Source organism: Pongo pygmaeus, chromosome 7, assembly GCF_028885625.2.
Source record: "Pongo pygmaeus isolate AG05252 chromosome 7, NHGRI_mPonPyg2-v2.0_pri, whole genome shotgun sequence".
NCBI classification, from domain to species: Eukaryota; Metazoa; Chordata; class Mammalia; order Primates; family Hominidae; genus Pongo; species Pongo pygmaeus.
In genome coordinates this window covers 28,208,459-28,220,840 of record NC_072380.2, presented here as the reverse complement: position 1 = coordinate 28,220,840, position 12,382 = coordinate 28,208,459, and the positions used below count along the sequence as shown (strand labels likewise).

At 41.4% G+C, this 12,382-nt stretch overlaps 1 protein-coding gene across 2 annotated transcripts in view; it reads right to left on the bottom strand.

Moving 5' to 3' along the window:
- The window catches only part of ELP3 (elongator acetyltransferase complex subunit 3), a 98,177-nt gene that overhangs the window by 83,682 nt on the left and 2,113 nt on the right, over positions 1–12,382 (bottom strand). Inside the window, exons 1-4 of one of the 2 annotated variants that reach the window (XM_063669388.1) lie at positions 11,426–11,444; positions 10,063–10,162; positions 7,412–7,550; positions 915–985 (exon numbers count right to left, since the gene is read on the bottom strand). In XM_063669388.1, coding sequence (XP_063525458.1) covers positions 915–985; positions 7,412–7,550; positions 10,063–10,139 — 287 coding nt within the window. In that variant the 5' untranslated portion in view covers positions 10,140–10,162; positions 11,426–11,444. Of the gene's footprint in view, positions 1–914; positions 986–7,411; positions 7,551–10,062; positions 10,163–11,425; positions 11,445–12,382 lie in introns of those variants that run through there. The other variant, XM_054497366.2, reaches the window with a different exon arrangement.

Genomic DNA, 12,382 nt, shown 5'->3' with positions numbered 1-12,382 from the left:
TTTGAAAATACTGCAGTTGTGATTATTTCAGAGGTTTAAGCTTTTAGGGGCAAATAACAGAAATGAAGTTTTCCTAAGTTTGAATCAATACTCAGTGTTCTCTTGGGAACCACACTCAAGAAAATCTTTCCCCCTTTTTATCTTCCTACCCTGAATCATGCAAACTCTTCTGCTAATTCTCTCAAATAGGTGAGTTTGAGAAATCTAAAGGTTACGTATAAGGATAATTTTTTATTTTGATAAGTTTCTGATCCAAATTCATTTTAAATTTCTGACGTGGAATTTAGGCAGCTCATATTCCCATGTTTCATTTATGAGTTTAACAGAATGTGCTGTTTTGAGCTGCATATCCCTATGTCTACTGTTTTGAGTTCCATAACCTACATTTTTAAAATTGTATATTGCAACAAATTAAAATATTCATATGTTCCAATTTTATTTATTTTGATATGGAGTCTCACTCTGTCGCCCAGGCTGGAGTGCAGTGGCATGATCTCGGCTCATTGCAACCTCCACCTCCCAGGTTCAAGCGATTCTCCTGCCTCAGCCTCTCAAGTAGCTGGGACTAGAAGCGCATGCCACCATGCTCAGCTAATTTTTGTATTTTTAGTAGAGACGGGGTCTCACGGTGCTGGCCAGGCTGGTCTTAAACTCCTGACCTCAGATGATCCACCTGCCTCAGCCTCCCAAAATGCTGGGATTACAGGCGTGAGCCACTGCACCCGGCCTCATATATTCCAATTTTAAAGCACTAAAATATCTACCAATGGTTGCTTGTTTGAAAGGAGTAATCTATAAATCTATTAAGTCGAAGTTTTAAATATTACCAGCATGTACTGACTAAGGGCTCAAGGGAGCATATTTAGTTTAATTAAAACACACACACATACAATTTAAAAAATCACCATACTTACACACATATATTTCCTGTAAAACTGATGTGTGGACATCTGTGGGGTTTGCACATCACAGCCACAACAGCAATCTATAAAAGAAAGATGAATAAAACAGCTATTATAGGATAATTCATACAAAACTCCACAGAGTGGTTATCCCTCAGAAGGAAAGAGAGGAATGCAACCAGAGAGTGGCAAGAAGGGGCTTCAAAGGTATTGACGAGGCTGTATTTCTTAAGCTGGGCACTGGGTACGAGAGCGATCTCTGTTCAATATTAATCATCTTTAAATTGTCCATATGTATTATATATGTGAATTTATATTCCATTTTACAATAAATTAAGTACAAAATAATAAATTAATTGTTAAAGCCACAGCGATTCTTAGTCTTTCTCTCTCTGATTGTCTTACTAAATAGCCTGTAAGAAAAAAAATTACTTCATGCAATTCTATGAAATTATATATAAACCTAACGTTTGTGACTCAAACGCCTCATGAACACACTGGATCTCAATATTTGCAGCAGGGACTATTAAACTAACAGCTTCATGTTTCAGGGTCTGGGTGTAAATAACCTCAGAGGGGTCTGACAGAGCCTCAGCGAGGTGAGGACAGGAGGCAGTGGCAGAGATGCAAGACTGGTTACATCCAGGGCACTTGGTCAAATCTGGCCATTTACGCAAGCCAGGCTTCTCACTATCAGAGAAGTAGCTATAAACATGGAAAGAGAGAGAAGCAGAATGAACTCTGTGGGCTGGGTGGAATTAAAGGTATTGTGGTCAATCAAAGTGTTCAACATATGGTAGACTGATAAATAAATACAAATGGAAATGTGTTACATGTATGTCAGCATGTATGTATGCAGCTATACATATATATGTCCTCGCTTGGACCACTGAGAGAGTCTGGCAGCAGCAACACCCTAACAGCAGTAAGCACACCTAGGACTCAGGTCTTAGTTTCTAAATATCCTTCTCCACTAAAAGGAACCAGGGCTCCTTGGGGAAATGGCTGATTCCAGGGCTGGAGCAAAGAAAATCTAAGATGAGCCTGGGACATTTTTCTTCCTTTTCTTTCTTTCTTTTTTTTTTTTTTTTTTTGAGAGAGAGTCTCACTCTGTTGCCCAGGCTGGAGTGCAATGGCATGATCTCAGCTCAGCTCATTACAACCTCCACCTCCTGGATTCAAGCAATTCCCCTGCCTCAGCCTCCCAAGTAGCTGGGATTACAGGCATGTGCCACCACGCCCGGATAATTTTTTGTATTTCTTTTTAGTAGAGACAGAGTTTCGCCCTGTTGGCCAGACTGGTCTCGAACTCCTGACCTTAGGTGATCCACCCAGCTCAGCCTCCCAAAGTGCTGGGATTACAGGCATGAGCCACCATGTCTGGCCAAGCCTGGAACATATAATTGTGCCAGAAAGCTAGAAACTGCTCAAATAATGATGAGGACTTTTAAAAAGACATAGAAATCACCTTGAAAAGACTCCCACCGGTCAAATCTGCAATAATTTGTGCATCAAAATAAATAGTGATAGTAACAGATAACAACCCACCAAATATAACAACCCATCAAATAGGAAACCATTAATTCCTTCACACAAATAAAGGAGTGAACTGGGTATGTGATGAGAAACAGGATATTTACCTAGTTTCTAAGTATTTCTCCATACAACACTTCTTAATACAAAGTGGAAAAAAATAACTTGACAGAGAGTAAGTCTGGTGGACAGCACCTTGATCAAAATGAGAAACATCGGTGATAGGAAAGCCGAACCTACGCACCACTGGATGGGAGACGACGAGAAGAACGCAGTGCCGCTTCTGTGATGCACAGGCTGAAGACGCGTAACCTGAATCTCATAATGAGGAAACAGCTGATGAACCCACATTGAGGGGCGTGCTACAAAATAACTTGCCTGAAATCTTCAAAAGTGTTAAGATAATGGAGTCCAAAAAAGACAAAGGAAATGTCCAAACTAACGAGATATGACAACTAAATGCAACAGGTGATTCTGAACTAGGTTCTGTGGGACGTTATTGAAACAGCTGGTGAAATTTAAGTGAGGTCTGAGGCTTAGATGACAGTAATGTATCCAAGTTAACAACCATGGTGTTTCAAGGAAAACACAAACACGAACTCAAATACAAACTCAAGATGGGTTACGGACCTAATTGTCTATATTTAAAAGTTGTGCTCTGAGAAAGACAATGAAAAGACAAGCCACAGACTGGGAGAAAATATCTAAATAACAGGTACCTGATAAAGCATTTCCAGCTAAAATATACAAAGAACTCTTAAAACCTAGTAAGAAAACACCCAATTAAGAACAGGGCAAAAGATGTGAATAGGTATCTCACTAAAGAAGATATACAGTGGCAAATAAGTATACGCGAAGATGCTCAACATCATGTCATTAGGGAATTACAAACTAAACAACAAGGAGATACCACTGTTCGACTACGAGAATGGCTAAAATCCAAAACACTGGCTGGGCACCATAGCTCACGCCTACAATCACAGCACTTTGGGAGACCAAGGTGGGAGGATCCCTTGAGCCTAGGAGTTCAAGACCATCCTAGGTAACGTGGTGAAACCCTGTCTCTACAAAAAACACAAAAATTAGCTGGTGTGGTGGTGCATGCCTATTGTCCCAGTTACTTGGGAGGCTGAGGTGGGAGGATAGCTTGAACCTGGGAGGTTGAGGCTGCAGTGAGCTGTGATCATGCCACCACACTCTAGCCTCAGTGACAGGACAAAACCCTGCCTCAAAATAAATTAATTAATTAAATAAAATCCAAAACACCGACATCTCCAAGTGTTAGCAAGGATGTGGAGCATCAGAGCGCTCACTCATTGCTGGTGGGAATGCAAAATGGTGCAGCCACGCTGGAAGAGTTTGCAGTTTTTTACAAAGTGAAACATAGTTTTACTATATGATCCACCAGTTGCACTTCTTGACAGTTACTCAAGTAAGCTGAAAATGTAGGTGGACACAAAAACTTTCACACAGCTTTGTTTAAAACTGCCAAAAACTGGAAGCAACCAAGATGTCCTTCAATAGGTGAATGAATAAGCAAATAATGGTACATCCATACAATGGAATATCATTCAGCAATTAAAAAAAAAGAATGAGCTGCCAAGTCACAAAAAGACATGGCAGACTTCAATGCATATTGCTAAGTGGAAAGGCTGTATGATTCCAATTACTGTACATGACACTCTGGAAAAAGCAAACTTTATTAAAGACAATAAAACAATCAGTGGTAGTCAGGTTACATCTAGAACATGGAGAGAGGGACAAATAGGAGCTTTTTGTTTGTTTGTTTGAGACAGAATCTCGCTCTGTCACCCAGGCTGGTGTGCAATGGCATTATCTCGGCTCACTGCAACCTCTGCCTCCTGGGTTCAAACTATTCTCCTGCCTCAGCCTCCCCAGTAGCTGGGATTACAGGCGCCCGCCACCACGCCCGGCTAATTTTTGTATTTTTAGTAGAGACGGGGTTTCACCATGTTGGCCAGGCTGGTCTCAAACTCCTGACTTCAGCTGATCTGCCCGCCTCAGCCTCCCAAAGTGCTAGGATTACAGGCATGAGCCAACGCGCCCGGCCACAAATAGGAGATTTTAGGGCAGTGAAACTATTTCATATGACACTGTAATAGTGGATACATGACATTATGCATTGGCAAAACCTATAGAATGTAGAACACAGAGTGTATTCTAACGTAACTACAGGCTTTTGGTTAATAATAATGCAGCAATATTGGTTCATCAATTATAACAAATGTACCAAACAATGCAAGATATTAATAATAGGGAAACTGGAGTAGGGATGAAGGCACCAGAGGAAGTATATAAAATTTTCTGTCTCTGTAAACCTAAAACTACTGTATAAAATAAACAAAGCACCATCAGAGAAACAGCAAGAATAAAAGCACAGAGGTGAGAATGGCAGTAGATAGGGGATGGCCACCAGCTGTGTGTTTCTGATACTTTCAATAGATCACTCTTGTGACTCTGTTAAAGATGAATTTCATGCAGGTAGGACAAAGTAGACGAGTAAGGAAATTACTGAAATAATCTAAACAAGAAATAATAAAGGCCAAAGCATTCCTACCAGTGGCAGTAGGAACGGAGAATGCATTTCACATTTTTTGGAAACTGAGTGCACGGTGGTACTATGAACTAACATGGACAGGAAAGGTGAATAAGCAAGTCTGGTATTAGTTTTGGTTATGTTACACTTCAGGAGGTTCTTAGGCAGTCAAAGGACAGATGCCTAACTGACAATCTGCCAGGAGTCTGAAGCTCAGGGAATGGTTCATGCTGGGAGTCAGCATACAGCAATACTAAAATTGTCAAATGGATGAGGTTACCAAAGAAAGCATGTAAAGCACCCAACACAATGGGCCCAGGATGACAGAAAACACCAACTTTTAGAGGCAAGCACAAGGGTAGCCCTCCAAGAAAGGACAGAAATGATCAAAGACAGAAGGAGAAACAGAGAGGGTGGTATCGCAGAAGCCTCGGTTTACCAGGCTGAAAGGTTGCTAAGTTTCTGTCTTCTTTAGTGGCAAACCCACACATAATGCTTAACCGTAAAAAGTCGGCCAGGCACAATGGCTCATGTCTGTAATCCCAGCACTTTCGGAGGTTGAGGCAGGCAGATCACTTGAGGTCAAGAGTCCGAGACCAGCCTGGCTAACATGGTGAAACCCTGTCTCTACTAAAAATACAAAAATCAGCTGGACATTGTGGCGCATGCCTGTAATCCCAGCTCCTTGGGAGGCTGAGGAAGAAGAATCACTTGAACCTGGGAGGCAGAGGTTGCGGTGAGCCAAGATCATGCCACTGCACTCCAGCCTGGGCGACAGAACAAGACTCTGTCTCAGGGAAAAAAAAGAAAAAGTCAAGACTTATCTATTATATAAAAAATGTTATTTTACTTAAGGATATGGAAGTTAATGCTAAAGAAATTGGCTAAGAGTTAAAAATGGTTGCCCTAGGGTAGAAAAAGGGAGGTGAGGGGCATGGACTATCAGTTTTTCTTAACACGCTTTTTTTTTTGAGAAGGAGTCTCGCTCTGTTGCCCAGGCTGGAGTGCAGTGGCGCAATCTCAGCTTACTGCAAGCTCCACCTCCCGGGTTCACACCATTCTTCTGCCTCAGCCTCCCGAGTAGCTGGGACTACAGGCACTCGCCACCCTGCCCAGCTAATTTTTTTTTTTTGTATTTTTAATAGAGACGGGATTTCATCGTGTTAGTCAGGATGGTCTCGATCTGACCTCGTGATCCACCCACCTCGGCCTCCCAAAGTGCAGGGATTACAAGCATGAGCCACCGTGCCTGGCCAACAAGCTTTTTACACTAGATACAAACAAACAAAACAAAACAAAAACATTTAAATACAAAGAAGAGGATATGAGGTTTGGTGGTACATTGTATGTAAAAGTTTTAGGGTTTAATTAGCCACAAACGTAAGGTGATCCAGGAGATACGGTCACCAAGTCAACACAAGCTGCTTGGAATATAATATCCCAATTCAAATAACAGAAAGAACTCGTGGGATCACATTAAGGAACAAAATTTGGTGCTGGGGACCATATGTTAGGAGGGTCTTAATTCTATCCATTTCCGTGCATGTATCTCACACTCATCTTTTTTCATCCTAGAGTCTCCATCCTAACTCAATCCTTAACACTGCATACTGAGATCATACCAAGAGTGTCTAGTCTTTTTGTCTCCAAACTACCCTGCATGTTGTATCCAAATTAATTTTCTGAAAATCTACTTTGTTCATATTACTACCTTTTTCAAAACTTTTGTTTCCTATTATCTAGCTGCTTTGCCAGACACTTAAGATTTTTACAAGCTGATCCCAAACTACCTGTTCAATGCGCAGTCCTACTCCCCTGAACTGTTAACGCCCTTCGGTCTGGCATACTCACTATTCCCTGTGTGCACCACACCCTTCCTGTCATTTCTACCTCTGTGCCTTAGCCCCTGTGTCCTTGCTCCCATGACGCTTCAAGCCTGCTCTTCTTGGCTTATGGGTCAAGCAAGCTCTGTGCTTTCTACTGGGCCTACCCCAGCCCCTTTTGCTGCAGGGACATCGCTGTCCTCTGGACTTCCACAGTGCTCATAATGACCATATATAGAACTACTTTGCACCATTAACTACCTTTCAAAAGTACCTTTCATAAGCATCAACTATATTGAAACCTACCAGCTTAAGATGGCCAACATTTATCCTGTTGTGATTGTCACCAAGCCTAAATCTATATTTTTAAAGAGGTCAAAACATCATCTACTCCTTTAATCACAATTATATTTTTTTTCTCTCTCTGCTCTCCTTGCATTCAGCACAGGTCTCCACTCCAGCACATATCCTAATATGGGGACTTCATTAGTCAGAATCCCCAACCTCTACCTCACTACACGGGTGTTACATGGGGCAGGGACTTCCGCCAGAACAGATACCCAGTGTGTCGATACCTCATGAGTCGAATCACTCACCCCACTGGCAGTTCTGATGGGTTTCGCTTTTAACTTGGGAACCAAGACCTTGCGATACTGAGGAGGGACGGCAGCAATGATATCCACCAGGCGGGGCTGGGCGGAAAGGCCATATTTGGCGGCTGTCTTGGTTTTCACCCTGAAAGTAAAGCATCTCACATTATCAAGATCACGGTATTTTAAGGTCAAGTTACCAAGAGGATAATCTATAAATAATATCATTAACAACTGTCACTCTCCAATCCCTTCACCATGTGACAAGAATTGTTTTAAGATCTGTGACTATCAGGGAAATAGATGAATAAAATTCATGAGTGAATGACTACTTCCCACCCTCGAGTACCAGAAAGAAAACCAGAGGACTGTGGAGGGTGAACGGTCCCCGGACGATGACACAATATAGATCTAGTTCAGAATAGTGCTGCAGCTTCAAAGGACGATTCTGACTCCACCTTTCTCAACCTCAGCACTACTGATGTTTGGGACCACACAGTTCTTTGCTGTGGCAGGTGGCCAGCGAATTGAGGGATGTTTAGCAGCATCCTTGGTCTCTACGTACTACCAGCCTTCTTCCTGTCTTCCTGTTGTAACCCTCAAAAATGTCCCTAGACATTGCCAAATGTCCTGAGCAGGAAATCACCCCTGGTTGACAACTACTGTCTTAGACAAAACAATAACAACAATTAAAAAAAAAAAAATCAAGGTTGGCTATGCAGAACCAAATAGGAAATAAAGTACATATTTTTGAAAGTTTTAAAAAAACTTTTACCAGCTTTTCTTTGTGCCTGCTAGCCAAACTCTAACAGTCACCCTGTCTTCTAACTTTAATCCATCTAGAAATATCTGTGAAGTGCTCACATCGTTGTCAACAAATATTAACTGAGTACCTAACATGTACAAGAGGCTGCCTGAATACTTGGTATGTTTAAATATGCAAGGCACAGTCCTTTCATGTTCTATGTTTACATGTTTGCAGACAGGCGTGCCAAAAAAATGTATAAATGATTAAAACATATGTCATAAAACACACACACACAGCAACAATGAATGGTTCCAGAGTTCAGGGAGGAATCTGATGTGTGCTGGGGAGATATTCATGGAAATGAGCACAGAAGAAAGAGTAGGTCTCAGTCAGTAAAGACACAAAGATGACATGGAGGGCAGACAGGCTGATTTATGTGCAGATGCAAAAACAGGAATGCATATATTTTAAGAAATACAAGTAGACCAACTTGACAGAAAGCAGAAGATTTTCAATGTAAAGGTGCAGAGGTTTAAAAACTTGGAAAAGCAGGTTGAAGCCAGACTGAGAGATCTTCCAATAATAGGCTGGTGACATCTGAGGAGGGACGAGTTTTAAGGACGATGGCAGCTTTAGCTTTAGATGTGCTAAATTAAAGAGAACAACAAATATATATAAGATGTAGAAATGTTCACTAGAAATTAAAGATTTGTATAATCAGGGGTATAACCAACAAAAAAAGGAAGAAAAACTGCTAAAGACATGGTAGAAAAATCAGTAAAATACAATAACTTTATAGTCAAAAGAGGATATTTACTCATTTATTCCTGTAGCAAATATTTACTACGCATGAGGATTCAAGGAAGGGGTAAAATATTGCAGCATCTCAACTATCAGAGAAGAGAATCTAAGAAAAGGTCATTCCTGTATGTGATGATTATTAGACGACCTGGGGTTGGGGACAGAACTCTTTCATTAGGGAAGAGCTACATAGAGTGAATATACATTATAGTTTTAAAAAAAAATAGATGCAGAGATGAAAGACAACTCCTATTTGAGACTGTAGAAAAGTCCAAGCTGAAAATGATTATGGAGAGAAAGTGGATGAATGTGTCAAAGAGGTTCTACAGCAGGGGAGGGTTGGATTAGATCAGGGGCCCCAAAGGGAGGGTTTTCCTGACAGAAAGCTGTTGTTTCAGCTAAGACAGTAGGGAAGGAAAGTAGGATGTGCAGCAATGCAGCACAGAAGAACATGGGCTCTGGAGACGGTTGACCTAATTCCAAATTCCAGCTCTGCCAATTACTAGTTACTTACCCCTGGACAAATTATTTAACTGCTCTCTGGCTCAGATTACCCACCTGTCAAGTGTGGCTGGTATCAGCACCTATCTCACAGAATTTTGAGGGGATTAACTGAGCTAATACATACAATGCACTAGCAACAGTGTCTGGAATACAGTTAAGTGCCCAATAAATGTTAGAAGCTATTAGTATTCTTAAGCTGAGACAATTTTGCCATTAAGAAATGAATGACGGCCGGGTGCGGTGGCTCACGTCTGTAATCCCAGCACTCTGGGAGGCCAAGGCGGGCAGATCACGAGGTCAGGAGATCGAGACCGTCCTGGCTAACACGGTGACACCCCGTCTCTACTAAAAATACAAAAAAGTAGCCGGGCGTGGTGGCGGGCACCTGTAGTCCCAGCTACTCCGGAGGCTGAGGCAGGAGAATGGTGTTAACCTGGGAGGCAGAGCTTGCAGAAAAAAAAAGAAATGAATGACAAGGCAAGGCAGAAAGCTAAAATTCTCAACTAAAATAAAACTTGAGCTGGAAAACAAGTAGTACTAGATAATTTCATAAAAGAGATCTGCTACCTAAGAACAAGCTTGCTCTCTCTTTATATCCACTTACTTATTTAGATCGATGTCTTTCCCCTGCTCGTGGGCTTCAATCAGTTGTTTAATAACATCTCCTATAGTCAGCATCATCAGCTCAGCAGGGCTGAGATCTCCTGGAAAGTTAATAGTCGACAATGTCAAAAATCGTATCATTCAATCAAGATTTTAAAATCTGATTTAGTAGCAGTTTCTCCTCCAAAACCATACAAATATGCCAAATGAATAGCTCAAGTTCAGAACATGCTAAACCTCTACTGTTTACAATTTGATCATATCTTTTGTATCTTTAAAACAAACGTGGCTTTACATATATATGGGAAAATCTCCCTTTAGAAGCACATACTCTATGAGATTATTAAAAATAAATACAGGAAAGGATACAGGAGTAGAAACAATGTGAGGAGAAAGAACCTAATCATACAGGAAAGGACCAAAGTAATTCTCTTCCCTTTATCTCCAGAGTTGTAATTACTAATATTTGCATAATACTTTAGAGTTCATAAAGAACATTTAGATGTATGAATTCAGATAATTCTCAGAACAGAGGTAGACAGAACAAGAATATGTGCCTATTACATGAAGATGCTATCAAGGAGTAAAGTTGAAACTCAAACCCAGGTATGTGCCTAAGAATCTTAATGCATTTCTAAAATATTGTCTGTCCACCATCATGAACTTCTGGCAGCTGGGGCTCTCGCTCTCATCCAAAGGCAACAGCAGAAGCTTACAGGTTCTTGTATGACCCCATCCACTCAAGCACAGTTCAAGGATTGGTTCAAGGATGGGCATATCTCTAAGCCAGGCCAATCTGAGCTCTTTTCTTCAAGGTAGAAAATGCCAGTCTTTTTCCAGGGACAAAAGCTGTGGGATATCAGCTTGGAAGCTGTTGGCAAGCAAGCTTCTCGCCTGTAGAGCAGTGATTCCCAATCTTCTTGATAAAAGGGACTGGTTTTGTGGAAGACGATTTTTCCGCAGATCAGGGGAACAGGGTGGTTTTAGGATGATTCAAGTGCATTACATTTATTGTGCACTTTATTATTATTACTGCATTGTTATACGTAATGAAATAATTATACAATTCACCATAACGAATTCTATTCCCATAGAATCAGTGGGAACCCTGAGCTTGTTTTCCTGCAACTACACAGTCCCATCTGGGGGTGATGGGAGACAGTGACAGATCATCAGGCATTAGATTCTCGTAAGGAGCACACAACCTAGACCCACCACACGCACGGTTCACAACAGGGTTCAGGCTCCTTTGAGAATCTAATGCCACTGCTGATGTGACAGGAGGCAGAGCTTAGGCAGTAACATGAGTGATGGGAAGTGGCTGCAAATACTGATGAAGCTTCACTTGCTCGCCTGCTGCTCACCTTCTTCTGTGTGGCTCAGCTCCTAACAGGTCATGAACCAGTACGTGGCCCAGGGGGTTGAGGACTCATACTGTAGGGAAAGCTAAAAGATAATGAAAGTATAGACGGAAGGCCCTGGCAGTTATGGAGCCCTCACATTTACTTTATCTCATTTGAACCCTTACAGTAACACGGAGGGTAGGTACTGTTATCCCATTTTAGAAATGTGAAAAATGAGGCTAAGGCAAGTTAACAAGCCATCGTAAATAGCAGAGCCAAGACTCAAATCCAGCTCTTTTCACCACAACTTCCATGCTTTTTTCACTGTAGCACACTGCATCTAATTTAATGAGGCAAGGCTAACATATACAGAACAATTTTTAAGAGAAATAAAGTCCATCTATACTCAAAGGCTAAATGCTTTCCAAACCATGTAACTCAGCACTTCCAGAGTTCTACAAAGGTGCCTCAGGGGCCATGTAACACAGGTAGGACTGCTGGTGGTCATGGCAGAGGAAGGGAGAAGGGAAGAGGAAAATAACGCATGGGGGAAAAAAAGGAGGGGGTCTCTTTATTTCCACCACAGCAGCTCTACTTTCAGCTGTTTATATATTGAGGTTCTGTGTAAGAATTTATTTGGAGGGTAAAAGGGGATCAGCTGATAAGAAGAGATAAGATTTGGAAACCACTTGTATAGCTCTTGAGTGTATCAAGAACTGGAAGAGTAAATGAGTAGGAAAAGGCTTCGTGAAGGAAATGGCACAGGGATCTTTAAAGACAGGGCAAGATTTGGACATGCAAAACAGAAGGTAACCCAAAAGAAATAATGTCAGGCATAGGAATTACCTATCTTTGTGTGAAACAGCACAGCCTAACTAAAATCCAGCTTTCTAACAGGGTTTCATAACGAATAGATTACAGGGGACCCTGGCCAATAGGCAAAGGCATTGAAATGGAATGCAATAAACAGTGAAGAAT